Consider the following 14,653-nt stretch of genomic DNA (forward strand, 5'->3'; position numbering starts at 1 on the left):
CCCGCGTGGCAGCCTCAGGGCGGCTCGCCACATTCTGTACTGTGTCATTTTGCTTATCAGAAATGTTTCCAGTGAAGAAAAAGCACACAAAGAGAACATGAATTTTCAACACAGTTTGAAGTAGGACACTAACTCATCTTTCATCCTAATTTTTCAATCTGATCCATCCATCCCTGAAACACAAAGACAAAGATGGAAAAAAAGGCCGTTCCAACAGGTCCTCAATGTCTTCTGAGAACAGGTGGAAAGGGAACCTGAAGGCTGAAACCAGTAAGATCCTAAGATGTGACCACAGCCTGACTCAGACCCTGCAGCTGCAGCACCCCAAGGCCTCCTTCCTCTTATCAGCACATACGTCCTGGGCTCAAGCCCTATCTATACATGTCCCACTGCCTACTGCCTGATCTAACTTGGGCCTTGGAACCTGCCCGGAGGCTCAAGATGCCCCTGTCCCTTTCTCTGCTCTCCCTTCCCTCCCGGAAGTTCTTTCCCTGCCTCAATAAAAACTTTCTCAACTTCAAAATAAAAGACCCTACGACGCACCTTTCGGCAAAATATTTTCTCAACTCCCATTTCAAAAGAGCCTTGATTTAAGAGATTAGGATGTCATGTTAGCAAGTAGGAAAGTGTTTTCCAGTGGAACACGGAAACTTCAGTGCCGACAGAAAGGCAGACAAACACTCAGAAGGGCTACGTGATTATCTTGAGCCACTCCCGACGGGACGCCAGTACCTTAAGCAGCTCCTTTTCTTTGTGGAGGTCCTCATGAAGTTCTGGAAGAGGATCTTTACTTTTTGCCTTTAAAACTTGCAGCCTGCTTTTCAACTCCTTGATTTTCTTTTCACACCGGTCCCAAGTCTAGTTGAAAATAGCATGTAAAATAAGTGCTTTGTTCTTTACGGATGACCTGTAGACAAACTCATTTCATCTGAGTCATTTTTCTACTAAGTGTGTTTTTTGACAAAGCCTTAAAAACAACAACAGGCAGACAGTTACTGAGGGGTCAATATTGCAACTCACGGTGACCCCGGGGAGCTACAGCAGAGCTGTGCTAAGGTTTTCAAAGGGCTGACTTTCTGAAAGGGATCACACCAGGCCTTTCTTCCGAGGGGCCTCTGGGCAGACTTGAGCAGTCACACTTTGGTTTCGGAGTCAGGTATGTTATCTGTTCATACCACCCCAGTTGAAAGACCAAACCCACTCCGAGCCAACTGACACTGACGCACAACGATCCTAATACAGGGTTTCTTAGGCTGTAATTCCTTATGGAAGCAGGTTAGCGGCTCACCTGACAGCACCACCCAAGAACTCCAAGTCCATGTCTTGAGCAGACTGCAATCTACGACCGACCGGGGCGGCTAAGCACTTCTATACAGCCTTATACGTGACTCATGACAACCTCTGGGTTGGTCTTTGCTTTAAATTGTGTCTTCTTCCCATTGTATATCCTAAGCTATCTACTTTTATCTCGATTCTAAAGTTGAAAGAGCTCATGGTTAAAACATTACTGTAAGGACTACTTTTTAGCATTGACCATCTTTGGGAATAAGTTCTCAAAGCAAAGTAAAGCGGAAGGTCCCAATCAGTTTTCTCATCGACCCTCTGTTCCCTTTCCCCTTTCTAGAGCTCGCTTGCTTCGGGGACCCTTTCGCGTGTACGCTTCGCTTCTCCATTTTCCATCAGTGCTCAGACTGGTACCTTCTGCTTTGCCACTTCCACTGCATTTTCAACTCGAGTACGTCACTGTAATGACAGTGACTCTGGGAGACAGGACAAGTGTTTTTATCACATTTAAAATGAGAAGGCTGAGGCTCACAGTGGTTCTGACCAAGCCAAGAGGAGGAGGTTAAGAAACAGCGTAGCTGAGAATAGACCCAAAACTGTCTTCTCCACTCCTGGTATCATTCCTCCATGCCATTTCTTCCCCTCAAACCGACAGACAGCTGACACCTGCACTTGTCATGGAATCATGAGGGTGAGTTATGAAAAGGAGACAGACATATAATGAAACGCTATGCCATGCCTCAATACATTTCATACTTGGATGTACGTGGGCCCAATGTCCTTATGCAAGGGGAATTCCCTTGCCTGGCAAATGCTTCTATCTGGAGGTCACCCAAGAAGAAAGGAAAGCTGAGTGTCCTGCGTTCTCCTCCCAAAGCACTGCGTTCTCCTCTCGAAGCATACACCGCTTTTACCACCCTGCTTTCTACATCGCAGGTGCTGAGTAGATGAATTTCAGAGAGTCCACCTCCCAACTAAGACTCAAGATAATTACTTATAGGCGGTAGGCTCAAAGTCAAACTCAGTACACAGTCCGCTGACAGGAAGACCTCGCTGACAAGCTAAGCTTGGTTATCTGGTTTGTACACAGAACAGGGAGAGAGCAGAGGCAGGAACGAGGAGTAGCCATTCTCGGAAAAGCGAACAATGGCAGCTTAACATGAAGAAGAGAGAGGGAGGACCATATAAATGACAGGAAAACTTAAGAAAGTGTAGTCATTTAGGGTTGTGCAGAGTTAGGGTCAAGCAGGTCAGAATCCTCGGAGTGCTCTTAATGATGATTCCCAAAGAAAACACTTTGGATTTTAAAGGTATCCGTGTAAATTATCTAGGAAAACCCAGTTAAGTGGTAAAAGGCATTCCCTGATGACAGCAGAGAGAGGGACTATCACTATATTTATTTTCACATACTTAACACCCCAGTTTCCTGCCCTTTCCAAGTTTCCTGCCTCATACAAGGAAATAGCTACAAAGAACCGTAAGTGCGTATGTACTGAGCTCTTTCAATGCCGTGTCATGATTTTACAGTAGGTGATTGACATGACTCCCATGGATTGATAGAATTTGAGATTCCATGGAAAACACAAAATACCGTGATTTCCTAAAACAGATTCATATTTTGGAGTGAGCGAATAAAGAGTTATGGACTGCAGTTGAGTACCGGGAACGGGCAAATCAGTGGTGAGCTTACCTCCACAAAGGCCTGGAAGTGCTTAACCATTTCTCCCACGTGAAGCTCTGTCTCCTTCCAGTTGCCCTGGAGTTGCTGAATTTTCTCCTTAACTGACTCTTTAGTATCGAGGTTGGTCATGCTCAGTAATTTCTCCCCAGCTTCCAAGGTTAGTTCATAGGTGGTTTTCCGTCTCTGAAAACTAATTTCTTTACTCTAAAACAAAAACAAAAGCAATTTGCTCAAATATCTGACATGTATCTTTCCTTCAGAGCTTTTTAAAAAACATTGAATTCAATGTAAGGTAGACAGATCTTGTTGGTGTTCTCTCTCTCTCTCTCTCTCCCCCTTTCTCTCTCTCTTCATATTAAGCGGTGTACTACCAAATGACAGTTCTTAAAATAATTTCCAAGACTGTTAGGGGATGAGGTCTCTATGTAGTGACTGGAAGTATACACAAATGAAAAATATGCTCCAAAGAAGAAAGATCTCTAACAGATGGATCCAACCTGGAATTAAGAGCAAATCCTCGGGGGTGGGGGGGGGTGGTGGGGGGAAATGAGCTGATACCAAGGGCTCAAGTAGAAAGAAAATGTTTTGAAAATGACGATGGCAACGTATGTAAAAATGTGCTCGACACAATGGATGGATGGATGGATTGTGATCAGAGCTGTACAAGCCCCCAATAAAATGATTAAAATAAAAGGAGCAAATCCTCTTTTTACTATCTTACTATCATGGAACAAGAATCAGCTCACTCTTAACCCATAAAGATAGAATGTACACATGATGATAAACAATTGTAAAAAAGACAGAGAACAAGTTTTAAAAAGTGAAATGCGAAATTACGAACATCTAAGACCACTCTGGCACATAAACATGCACTTTGATCCATGCAACAAAGAGTTGGCCTTAAAATATTCCATCTGGACATGTTGGCTTATCTTTAGAAAGGATTTAACTTAGTTGTTCACAACACAAAAGCAAAGTAAAAATATTTCAGTTGAGTCATACTTCTCAAATCATTTGGTTTCGGGCAAGAAGAAAAAAAAGAATGATATAAATTTTGTCTTCTAAGCATAGTAGTTTTGTCTTCAAATTTCGCAAAGGAGACATAATATAGGCATTGTTCAAATGAAAAATTATTTTTAAAAAAATCCCCAGAGAATTGAAAGACAAACATGTTTCTGGGAAGTCCTGAGATAATCCAAACCCAAAGGAGGAAAACGGCATTTTCAGGAGGCGCTCCCAACAGAGAGAGGACAGCGAGGCTCCCCCGCGGGAACAGACTACTGGTCCGCCCTGGTCCTCCCAACATATGGTACTGGTCAGCATATCCACTCACATGGGTGGTCTACCAGACGCCCAGAGCAAACCCCCTGCCCTCAAGTCAAGGCCAATTCACAGGGGCCCCACAGGACATAGCACTTCCAAGGCAGCGAGAACTGCTTTTGTGAGAACCGCTTTCCCCTGTGGCGCGGCTGCTGGGTTGACCCACCTGCTTTTGGGTTAGTAGCCAAGCACTTTAACCACTGTGTCACCAGAGCTGCCTCACTCAGTGCTCTAGAAGCCTCCGGAACTAACTCGGCAGTTTGTTTCCAGAGCGCACTGTGCACACCAAGATGCTCAACCCTAAAAGGGAAAGCTCTCCTTGATTTAGCTCTGCCTTTTACTCACCACGTCCACCGGTAGCGGCTCTTACCAACTCCACCTTTCTATCTTCACTGTGATTGTTACCACAGTGCCTGGCACCCTAGTATTCTCCAACACGACTGAAACCGTCCTCGTGGGACAGGAGATGGGTTGACACATGGCTGCAACAACGGGCCTCAAACATAAGAACGACTGCGAGGAAGGTGCGGGACCGGGTGGCGTTTCTTTCTGCTGTACACAGGGACACTCTGCGTCAGAAGCCACTCGAAGGTCCCTAACAACAAACTGGGCCAGGGAACACTGTATTTCTCCACAAATGGCTTCAGCAGTATCCCCAGGCCCTTCCTCTTCGCGGCGCGAGCGCGTCTAGCTCTGTGGATCAACACGGTTTGACGCTCACTACTTCTGAGGTTACAGTCACAGGCAGCAGAGGGTTTGCATGAATATCTTTCTTGGGACACTGCCAAATATACCAGGAGTTGCCATGGAAGAAGTCTAGCCGTCAGGAAGCCTCCATGGAAAGAGGATTTCGGAAGGGTGGGGGTTGGTTTAGCTGGACCTCTAAGTTAGCATAGTATACAACTCTATAATATATACTCTGGGAATAGTCAACTGATTCTATTCCTATGATCACTGTGCAATCGCTGATGGAAAATCGGGTTGCCTGAATAAATTGGTCCTTCAAGAGTAGGCCGGACTTCTATGTTAAATGGCTCCACTGGTGGTCCATTTATATACTCGTCTTTAAGGGTGGTGTGGATCAGTCACCCCCCAAGACACACCTGCCCACTTTACCTACCACTCATTCCATTACTCGTTCCAGTGATAGTCATCCTGCGAGCCAGGAGAGCCTCACAACTTCTGATGAAGGAAAACCTTTGAGTGTCTGACCCCAAGCAGCTGAGGATCGGGCTGTGGCTTGCAGAAAATAGACAAGCTGGGGTGGGAGAACATCTGAGGCACAAACACCACGCAGTCACCTGCCATGTGCACACTGCTCCTTAGCATCTCCTACCTTGAGCTCCTGGATCAGCCTCCTAGTCTGGGAGAGACTGCAGCAGTCCAGGCTCGTCGCTGCAGACAGCAGGTGGCGGGTGTCCGTGAGGAAGCAGAGCAAGTCCTCCACGGAGGTGCTGAAGTTATACCACTGCCGCACCCGCCCATTGATGTCACCCTTCCTCTGCCGAACCCTCTGGGCAGCGCCGCACCACTGCTCCTTCAGCGTCGCGGATTTCGACACAAAGTCCGAGCTTGATAAAAACAGACCTTTATTAGCAAGTTGCATTCTAACTTCAAAGTACAGAAGGAACAAAAAAAAAAGGAAAAGCCGCCAACAGGTCAGAGTGGCTCAGATGTGCTGCTTAACTGCACAATTTACACGGGAAACATTTCTTTGAGAGGACAAGCATCTGTTCATTTTCCTGTGATGGGGCGCTGGGCAGGGGACAGTATGCGAGTCAGTGAGGAAGGATTTAGCAGGAGATGTTGGCATTCCACCTGAGTGTGTCAGCAAGCTCAGCTATCAGTTCGTAAACAAGACGAAGCTGTCTAACGCACCATGTGCTGCTGGGAAACTAGAATTGGATCGAGGGGAAAGGGACGGAGAGGCCAGGACTATATCATGCTACTGATCACTTGAGCGTCGTGCTTGACATCACGTGGGCAATAAAAACACGTACTTTGTCCCATCCTTCAACTCGTTGGTGGCCTGATGAGCATGGCTGTTGAGTGCTGCTGAGTCAGTGACCCCATGTGACAGAGCAGATGTGCCCCAAAGGCTTTCTGGGCTCTCATCTCTACAGAAGGATGGCCAGGCCTTCTCCCAGGGAGCCAGCCCGCAGGGGGTGGGCAGTGGGGGAGGATGGTGTTTCAAACTGCCAACCTGTCAGCTCGCAGCTGAGCGCTGAACTGTTGTGCCCGCCCCTAGGACTCCTTTCCCACACCCGAACCAGAACCGGAACCACAACCACAGCGGCAGCACCAGGCCGTTATGACTTGCGGGGAATGCTCTGTCTTGCCTTACTTGTTAAGTCGGAGCTAGTTTGCCATTCTGACACTGGCTGGGGTTTTTCACTTCTGAATTAGGAAGGCCTGGGCTTTATCCATGAGTGTGTGGGAACCAGCACCAGAGGTATGGGTGAGGATGGGAGGAAAAACAATGCCTAGCAGGGCCTTTGGAGAAATAGCAAGCAGTGAGGCCGTTTCTGGACCCCTTCTGTCAAGCACACCCATTTGTTATTGCTGCTCCGCGAGGCCAATGGGCTCTGCTCAGCCCAGCCTGGCAATGCCCAGAGACCCCAGGAATGCGCCATGCAGAGAAACCCTTTCTTTAATGGTGACACAGCTGCCTGCTGAGAACAACAGGAGTTTATATACATTTTCATATATACATATCTAAACAAGACACCAAGAAGGTGAAGGAAAAAACATAAAAATGTATTATAAAAAAATAATTTGGGGCTAAAACTTAGACAATGGTACTTGACAAGTGGGCAGACAAATGCTTCTGGTCTGCTAAGCCTGTCCACCTCCCCATCTCTGGGAAAGGTCCCCCTGGCATTTTAATGGACACGTAGCAAAACCAGGTCCTGACATATAGTCAGGAGACTGATCCCACTGTGGTTTCGCCATGAATATGGTCCAGTCTCACTATATTGGCCTGCCCCAACTGTAGCACATTCTCTACCCCAACAACCAGCCCACACTGGATAGCTTACCTCTTCTCCACTTCTGCTGTGTCCAGGAGCTGTAAGGTCTGGGTGACAAGAGAATCAGCAATTGTCTGGTTTACAGAAACTTCAGCTTCTAACATCTGTGGATATGTCAAAATATAGAGTATCAGCAAAGAGCATTCATCGTATGCGTGTGTAATTCATGTTGCCTACTAACATGCAACCTCATAGAGGTTATGGGAAATGATTCACTTTCATATCCCTTGAGCCTAACTTCCCCAAATGCTCATCAGTAGTTATATATAAATATAGTCTTAAAAGTAATAGTAGCTCATTATGCTAGCAAGTATTGTTTATTGGGTACTTACTGTTTGCCAGCCACTGCATTAAATTAAATATACAGAGTCTCATTCACTCCCTAACCTTAGGTATTCCTATTATAGTCATGTGACGCAGGAGGAATCAAAGGTGCAGAGAGGGTCAGTCATTTTCTCGAGGCCATCTAGTTTGGGGGCAGGCTGGATTTCTCTTCATTGGCTGATCTTCATGCAGAGACACCAGTCAGTTACATTGAAAGCTGCAGGGAGCTAACCATCCACACTTTTGGAATGCAGGCTTTGCAAGGGACCACCAAGATGATTTCCAAAGACACCCCTCCCACAAGTCTCGGGAGAGGGGCAACTGTGAAATTATTAATGTTGCAATTATTATTATATTGGGTGCTCCACTACTTCAGAGATTTCGTGAGGATGCAAATGTGAGCGGAAGCATCTTAACCTGCTCTTGGGGAAACGGTGTCCAAGGGGGTTTCAGGCGCTCGTGAGAAAACGCCGTCCTTTTTCAATTCCATCTTTCCATATACTTTTGCAGCCCTGTGTCTAACGTGTGCCCTCTGGGAAGCAACATTTAGAAGCTTCCATTGTAGCCGTGCAGCTCCGATGAAAAGAGATCAAACATCGGCTACGGCCACAGGCTCAGGTGCAGAAACCAGCAGTGGCACTGGGATGAGTATTTCCTCCTCTTACATCTACAGTAAACATTTTTGTTCTGTTGGTTACAGAATATAAGATGGAAATGGGGAAAACAGCCCGCTATAGTTTTGAAAAATAAAATAAAACAGATCAGTAGAACAGTATTGGAGATCATGATATGTGGGTGAAATACACGAATGATCAATTGACAACTGGATTTGCCAAAAGACATACATTCTATATAAGGAAGTATGGTAGTAACATAATCTGTTGTCAATTTAAGAGGGAAGGGGTGGAGTTTAGTCTGTCAATCAGGTCACAGCTTGATGACCTCACTTGGAGGCGCTAAGGAGCTAAATAGCTCGCCTAGAGGCAGGACACACACTCCCTCCCTATTAGACATGCTTGGTGACAGGACACATGGCACGACTCTAGAGCTCTGGAGCTGAAGGAGCCATGTGGAGACCCCTGTCAGCGCTGAGATGCCTCTACCACCACTGGAGTCACAAGACTTTCCACCCACGGGTCTGTGGTCTTCCAGCATTCGGCATCATTGCGGGTGCTTCCTGAGTCTGAAGAGAGCTTTATAGATTGGTATCAGACATATGGGCTGATATTGGACTTATGGACTTGATCTGGACTGGGCTGGGACGTTTTCTTAATGTTCAGGGAGTGACAGGAACTCAGAAGTACTTGGCTTCCGTCTTTCCCGGCCTCTTGTCCCAGAGTGAGGGGCGAGGGTGGGGCACCACATGGGCTTACCTCATAGGCTTTCTGTTGTTCCAGGAGTCCCGGAAGATCGCTGGCAAGATTCACCTTCAGCATCTCTTCTATCTTCTCCAGAAGCCGGGCCCACTTTCCACAGCAGTGAAGAAACTTTTCGTTCAGTTCAATTCCCTGAAGCTCACTACAAAGGTTTAAAGAGAAGAAAGAGTGAGCCACACCACAGCAATAATGTTAAGTGCAAGTCTGTCATTTCACCTTGCTGGCAAGAGAACAGGACAGGCAGGGCGGGTGCTCTGACCTGCAGCGCTCCAGTGCTGTGGCTGTGGCCCGGATCCACTGCCGGTTCACGTTCTGCAAGGTCTTTACAGCCATGTCACTGAGAGGCAGCTTGAGGCTGACTTCATTCAAACGTTCAATATCAGGAGACTGCGCGGTCAGGGACAGCACATGATCCTATTATGTAAAGAAAAAAAAACCGATTAAGCCCAGCTTTTGGGGATGCTGAGAGGTGATGCACACATGATGCAAATGCCAGAGGTCCTGTAGGCTGTCCTGCATCTCAGAGAAAGAGATACATGCCTTTACCCCTAGCTGAGGAGCTAGTTCAGAGCCCAGGTCTCTCAGTCCTATGCCTTTTCTAGAACCCAGGCCACACAGATAGCGAGACCAACCCAGGAACCAGATTGCAGTATGGAGGTCCATAAGGCATGAGTTTGAGTTTGCTGGTTTTCAATGGCCAATTCTGGTCCTTTAAATTCCATTGTGTATGTCAGGAACCAGACCTTTCTAACACGTGGTTCATTCACCAGTGAGATGGGAATTTAATCCTTCAATGACTTGAGGCAAGCATTTTGCTTAGATACGCAGAGTTGGACAGAACATGAAATCAGGAGAAAGCTAATTCATCAAAAATTTGTTTTCAAAAAGGCAGTCTAGGAACAGCATCTCGGTCAACACAATGTTAAGAAAACATCCTTCATAGTGTTCACGTGATCACTATAAAAGTCTGCTATAATCAGTAGGTCACGGTCATCAAAGGACAGATGAGAAATATTTTAGGCCTTGGAGGCCATGTGGTCTTGGTGGTAATTATCCAACTCAGCCCTAATGGCATAAACACTTCTTTAACCAACAAATGAATGAGTAGACGTGGCTGTGTTCCAAAACTGCTTTATAAACTTTATTTACAAAAAAAAGGCATCGGCTTGGATTTGGGCAGCAGGACACAGTTTACTGAATCCAGAGCTATATTATCACCATTGTTCATTAGGAGTCCCAACTGCCAGAATTCTTTATTTATTCAACTAAGTTTATTACGGTAACGAAGAAGGAAAAAAAAATCATAATAAATTGTAATAAAAGCATTTTACTTCTGATCTCCAACCAACCAGAAAGATTTAAGCCATCGCAACAACAGCCACGGAAGTCAATCAGTAAAGATATCGAGATTAAAAAAAATTACTAAACATTAGTGTGGTATGCTGCTAAAATAGTTCCCTATGTTTTCATACTTTTTCTTGACCTAGGAAAAATAATGACAGAATGAATGCATGCAGATGAGTGTGCTCAAATGTTAGTTTGGGTTCAAATAAATTCTACAATGTGATAGTAATTAGCTTATATATACATTTTAATCCAATGGACATTCTAAGATTTCAGGCAAGACAAAAATTGGCAGTACCAGGATTGCGTCAGGATTTCCTTCCTTTTCTTTCTGGTACAGTTTATCCAAATTTTCTTCTTCTTGCATAATAAGACCCTTTAGAGATTCTAAGCGGTTCTCGAAATCCTTAAATTCTGAGAGAATAAACTAGAACAAGAGAAACTGTCATGAGAAGCAATTTCCATGTACACAGTTCATAGAACTAAGCACGGTCTATCTTGGGAGCTGATGAAAAAGTTCAAGTTGTTTTCAGCCCTCAGCGTGCCATTGACATCTGGAAGGTGACTATTTAGAAGCTCAGATCTTCACCAAGATGGATGGGATGGCCATTGGAAGGAAGGGGATGCAGGAGTGATCACTGCAGCGCACCTTCTCCCCCTTCCCCCCCCCCCCCCCGGCTGCCCATTAGTATTGAGCTTTGGTATTGCAGGGCCACAGACTCCGGGAGCTTTCTGATCTCTCAATTACTAGAGGTAGTGCATGGCTACCTTGGCAGCAGTGACTTCTATCTGTGACTCAATTAGCTCACTTGGAGAGCTGAGCCGAGTACAGAAGGTAATGAGTCCCTTTTAAGGTAGCAGAAGAAAGGGTTATTGAAGACCTGCTCCTGATTGGAACGAGGATCCTGCCCAGCGACAGATGTTCCAGGCGGCTCTGCCATCTCCTTTCCCTCACGAGCGGCCCACCGAGCACAAGTTAATTACTTCACAGAATCCAACCGGCGGAGAGCACTGTGTGCACCTCCCGAACTACCATTTGTACAGAAAAAGAAGATGACGAACCTCAAACTCATTTGCTTTCACAAGCAGCATCTTTTCCAAATAGGCAGCCCTCTGCAGGGCGTGCGCCTGGCCACACAGCAGCGCGGGAGGGCAGGGCGCTGCCGAGAGCTGCGGGAGGCTCTCCAGGAGGGGTGCAGACTGGAGAAGGGCTTCTTTCGTGCTCTGCACATCCTGCTGAAGCTCCTGGAGAGGAAAAGTCATCACGGAACACGCCCCCCCCGCCCCCCCAGCCCCTGCCATACCACCAAAGGCGCTGGCTATTCATTGGAAGGAGCTGAGAACGCGAAGTTTTCTTGATAGAATGTGCATGTCCTGACATCTGTCAGTTCAGAGGGAAAATGCACCAGTGGAGGTTTTCACAGCACGAGTAGAGCCAGGCGTTTTAAATTTCCAAGGACCTAGCGCTTGCTTTGGGAACCTGCCTTAATATCATTTCAAGAATCTATTGGGAGATTTTCTGATAAAAATGGATTCACCTGGGAGACTTACGATCTCATTAATTAAGCTGAGTTTACATCTATCTGGCAATCCAGTGTGTGTTAGATTTCTGGTGAGGTTGTGTGTGTGTGTGCGCGCCTGTGTATATGTATGCGTTTAATTTTATATATCAAATCAGGTCAAAATTAACCAGAGTATCTATTTGAGTCTTATCTTTCTTATTGAATTAGCTCATACTTTTCTATCTGACCTATAGTATTAGAAGATAGAAAACAAGGTTGGTAGGTTGAAACCATCAGCTAAGACGAGGCTTTCGATTCCAATAGAGAGTTACAGTCTCAGAAGGTCACTGAATGGGCACTGACTCAATGGCAGTGAGGATTTTTAGTTTTGTGTTTTTGGTACCAAGTGAAAAACGTGAAAATATTCACAATAATAAAACATACAAAAGAAATTATATTTCTCTTAAATAGTATCTAAAAAAATCATGATACCCACAGAAAATACACACTAAGACAGGTACCCTTCACGATGGTTTGTAATGCCAGGATTTCTCATTCAGTATGTATAGTTGGAAGACTGACTATGCATTGAGAAACTGACTTAGAGGCCGCCTGCTAGATGGATGGACAGACTACAGTGTGTTGGTGCCAGGTCCCCTGGACCCAGCTACCTGCCGTCAGAGTGTTCCTCTGAGCTGCCCTCTGCTCTTCCGACCACACCCATTCCTGGTCTTGCCTTGGTTCTCCATGGTCTGCCCAGGGCCCCGGTGCTGATGGACTTCTCTGTCCTTGCGGTCTGTCTAGTCTTGGGGTCATGTCCATTCTTCACTGGCCCTGCCTGTTTGACTGAGTTGGCCTCGGGTTTCTCGACCACCTTTGCACCCACCTTTATGTCTTTGAGGGCTGAGAGCAGGACTTCGGGCAGGTTGTTTCCGGTCATGTTGATGCTTGTGAGCTGGTGAAACTTTGCTTCCTCTTGCTCCAGCCTGGCAGTCGCTTCAGCGTGAGCACTGTTATACGCCTTCCAGAGCTGCAGCAGGCTCTGGGCCCCCTGCAACTCATCTGCGATGGCTTGGTTTACCTGGGCCCACCTGGTGGTACAACAGGAACAATAAGGCCTTCCTTCCATCCTCTCCCTTGTAGCCAGAGTACAATGTACATGGTCTATAGAAGCGGTTCTCAACCTGTGGGTCATGACCCCTTTGGGGGTCACATGGCCCTTTCACAGGGATTGCCCAATTCATCACAGTAGCAAAATGTGTATCAAATTGCAACAAAAATAATTTTATGGGTGGGTGTCACCACAACATGAGGGCCTGTATTAAAGAGTCGCGACTTGGGAAGGTTGAGAATGACTGGTCTACAGGTAACTTAACAGAAGATGAATAGCTAAGAAGTCACTCCTAATGACTCCCCCCACTCCCGATAATGGCCTCACTGTTATATAAACCATAAGCTGAAGTCTGAATTAAGCTTCTTAATTCACTCAACAAAAACTGCTGTTTGTGGATGGTAACAAGTTTCTATTCTACCACGATGGCTTCACTGGCAAAGGAGAAGAAAGCACGGAACTCCTCCACATGGAAATGGCTCCGACTTTACAAAGGCATCTTTAGATGAACTAGCTCTCCGCAAAGCTGATTCCAACTCATGGCAAACCCGTGTGCAGGAGAACTGTGCTCCCAGGGGAACCGATTACAAGGATCTACATGTGACCTCCTCTCTGGGGGACGGACAACAGAAAAGGGGGTGAAGGGAGAAGTTGGACAGGGAAGATATGACAAAAAATAATTGATAAATTATCAAAGGTTCAAAAGGGAGAGGGGAGCGGGGAGGGAGGGGGAAAATGAGGAGCTAATGCCAGGTGCTTAAGTGGAGAGCAAATGTTTTGAGAATGATGAGGGAAATGAAGGTACAAATGTTCTTTACACTATTGTATGTGTGGATGGATTGTGATAAGAGTTGTATGAGCCCCTAATAAAATGAGAAAAAAAAAGAAAAAAGAGAGAGACCTGTGCCCCCTAGGTTTCCATGGCTGATTTACTTTTATGTTTTAGGTAGAACACCAGGACTTCCTTTGGAGGTGCCCAGGTCCTCTAGCTAGCAGCTGCACATGTTCACCAAATGTACTAACGTCACAGAACATAGGTTTTTCTCATTATAAAGCCATTTCCTTAAGTAAAAATGAAAAGAAAATGGATTTAATTTCACATCCAGACTATAGTATTTTGCTTCCCCTCCCTTTCAACTATTAAAAAAATTCATTTCCCATGTTATTACTAGAGGTTGAATAAACTTAGTTTTAAGTGGCTGCATTTATGGTATGTCTATTTAGTTTAATTTTCCCATTTTAAGCAGTACGCAAATTTTTTAGACAATTTGATGCTCAGAGGCATCTTTGTGCAAAATTTTTAAAGTATATTTTTAGAATTAGCATTAGATTTCTGATAGAATTAATGGATCAAAGTACATAATTATTTTTAAGGCTACTGAGATATATTCTCAAACTGTTTCCTGAAGTCATCTGAACATTTACGCTCTCCCACAAGCACAGGAGAAGGCCTGTTCCAGTGTCCTCAACCTTGAGAGACAATGATAAAGGAAAAAGATGGCATCATCGTTTACTTTCACAAATTAAAAAAAGTTAAAAAAAATCAGGACTTTTTAAAAACTTAAAAAAAACTCAGGTTTTTTTACAAGATTTTTTTCTAATTATAAATACAATAAATGCTCATTGTAAACAAAAAGAAAACTCCAGAAAGCATGTATGCGTGCATACATGTCTATATATCT

General features: G+C 45.3%; 1 protein-coding gene across 4 annotated transcripts in view; it reads right to left on the reverse strand.

The window, feature by feature from the left end:
- The window catches only part of SYNE2 (spectrin repeat containing nuclear envelope protein 2), a 284,685-nt gene that overhangs the window by 53,988 nt on the left and 216,044 nt on the right, over positions 1 to 14,653 (reverse strand). For all 4 annotated transcript variants that reach the window (XM_075531883.1, XM_075531885.1, XM_075531884.1 and 1 more), the window contains exons 87-95: positions 12,747 to 12,951; positions 11,421 to 11,603; positions 10,657 to 10,785; positions 9,274 to 9,428; positions 9,012 to 9,156; positions 7,324 to 7,418; positions 5,622 to 5,856; positions 2,975 to 3,169; positions 733 to 858 (exon numbers count right to left, since the gene is read on the reverse strand). In XM_075531883.1, the coding sequence (XP_075387998.1) occupies positions 733 to 858; positions 2,975 to 3,169; positions 5,622 to 5,856; positions 7,324 to 7,418; positions 9,012 to 9,156; positions 9,274 to 9,428; positions 10,657 to 10,785; positions 11,421 to 11,603; positions 12,747 to 12,951 (1,468 nt within the window). The remainder of the gene's footprint in view (positions 1 to 732; positions 859 to 2,974; positions 3,170 to 5,621; positions 5,857 to 7,323; positions 7,419 to 9,011; positions 9,157 to 9,273; positions 9,429 to 10,656; positions 10,786 to 11,420; positions 11,604 to 12,746; positions 12,952 to 14,653) is intronic.

The sequence above is a fragment of the Tenrec ecaudatus genome, chromosome 14, assembly GCF_050624435.1.
Source record: "Tenrec ecaudatus isolate mTenEca1 chromosome 14, mTenEca1.hap1, whole genome shotgun sequence".
In the NCBI taxonomy this organism is placed as follows: Eukaryota; Metazoa; Chordata; class Mammalia; order Afrosoricida; family Tenrecidae; genus Tenrec; species Tenrec ecaudatus.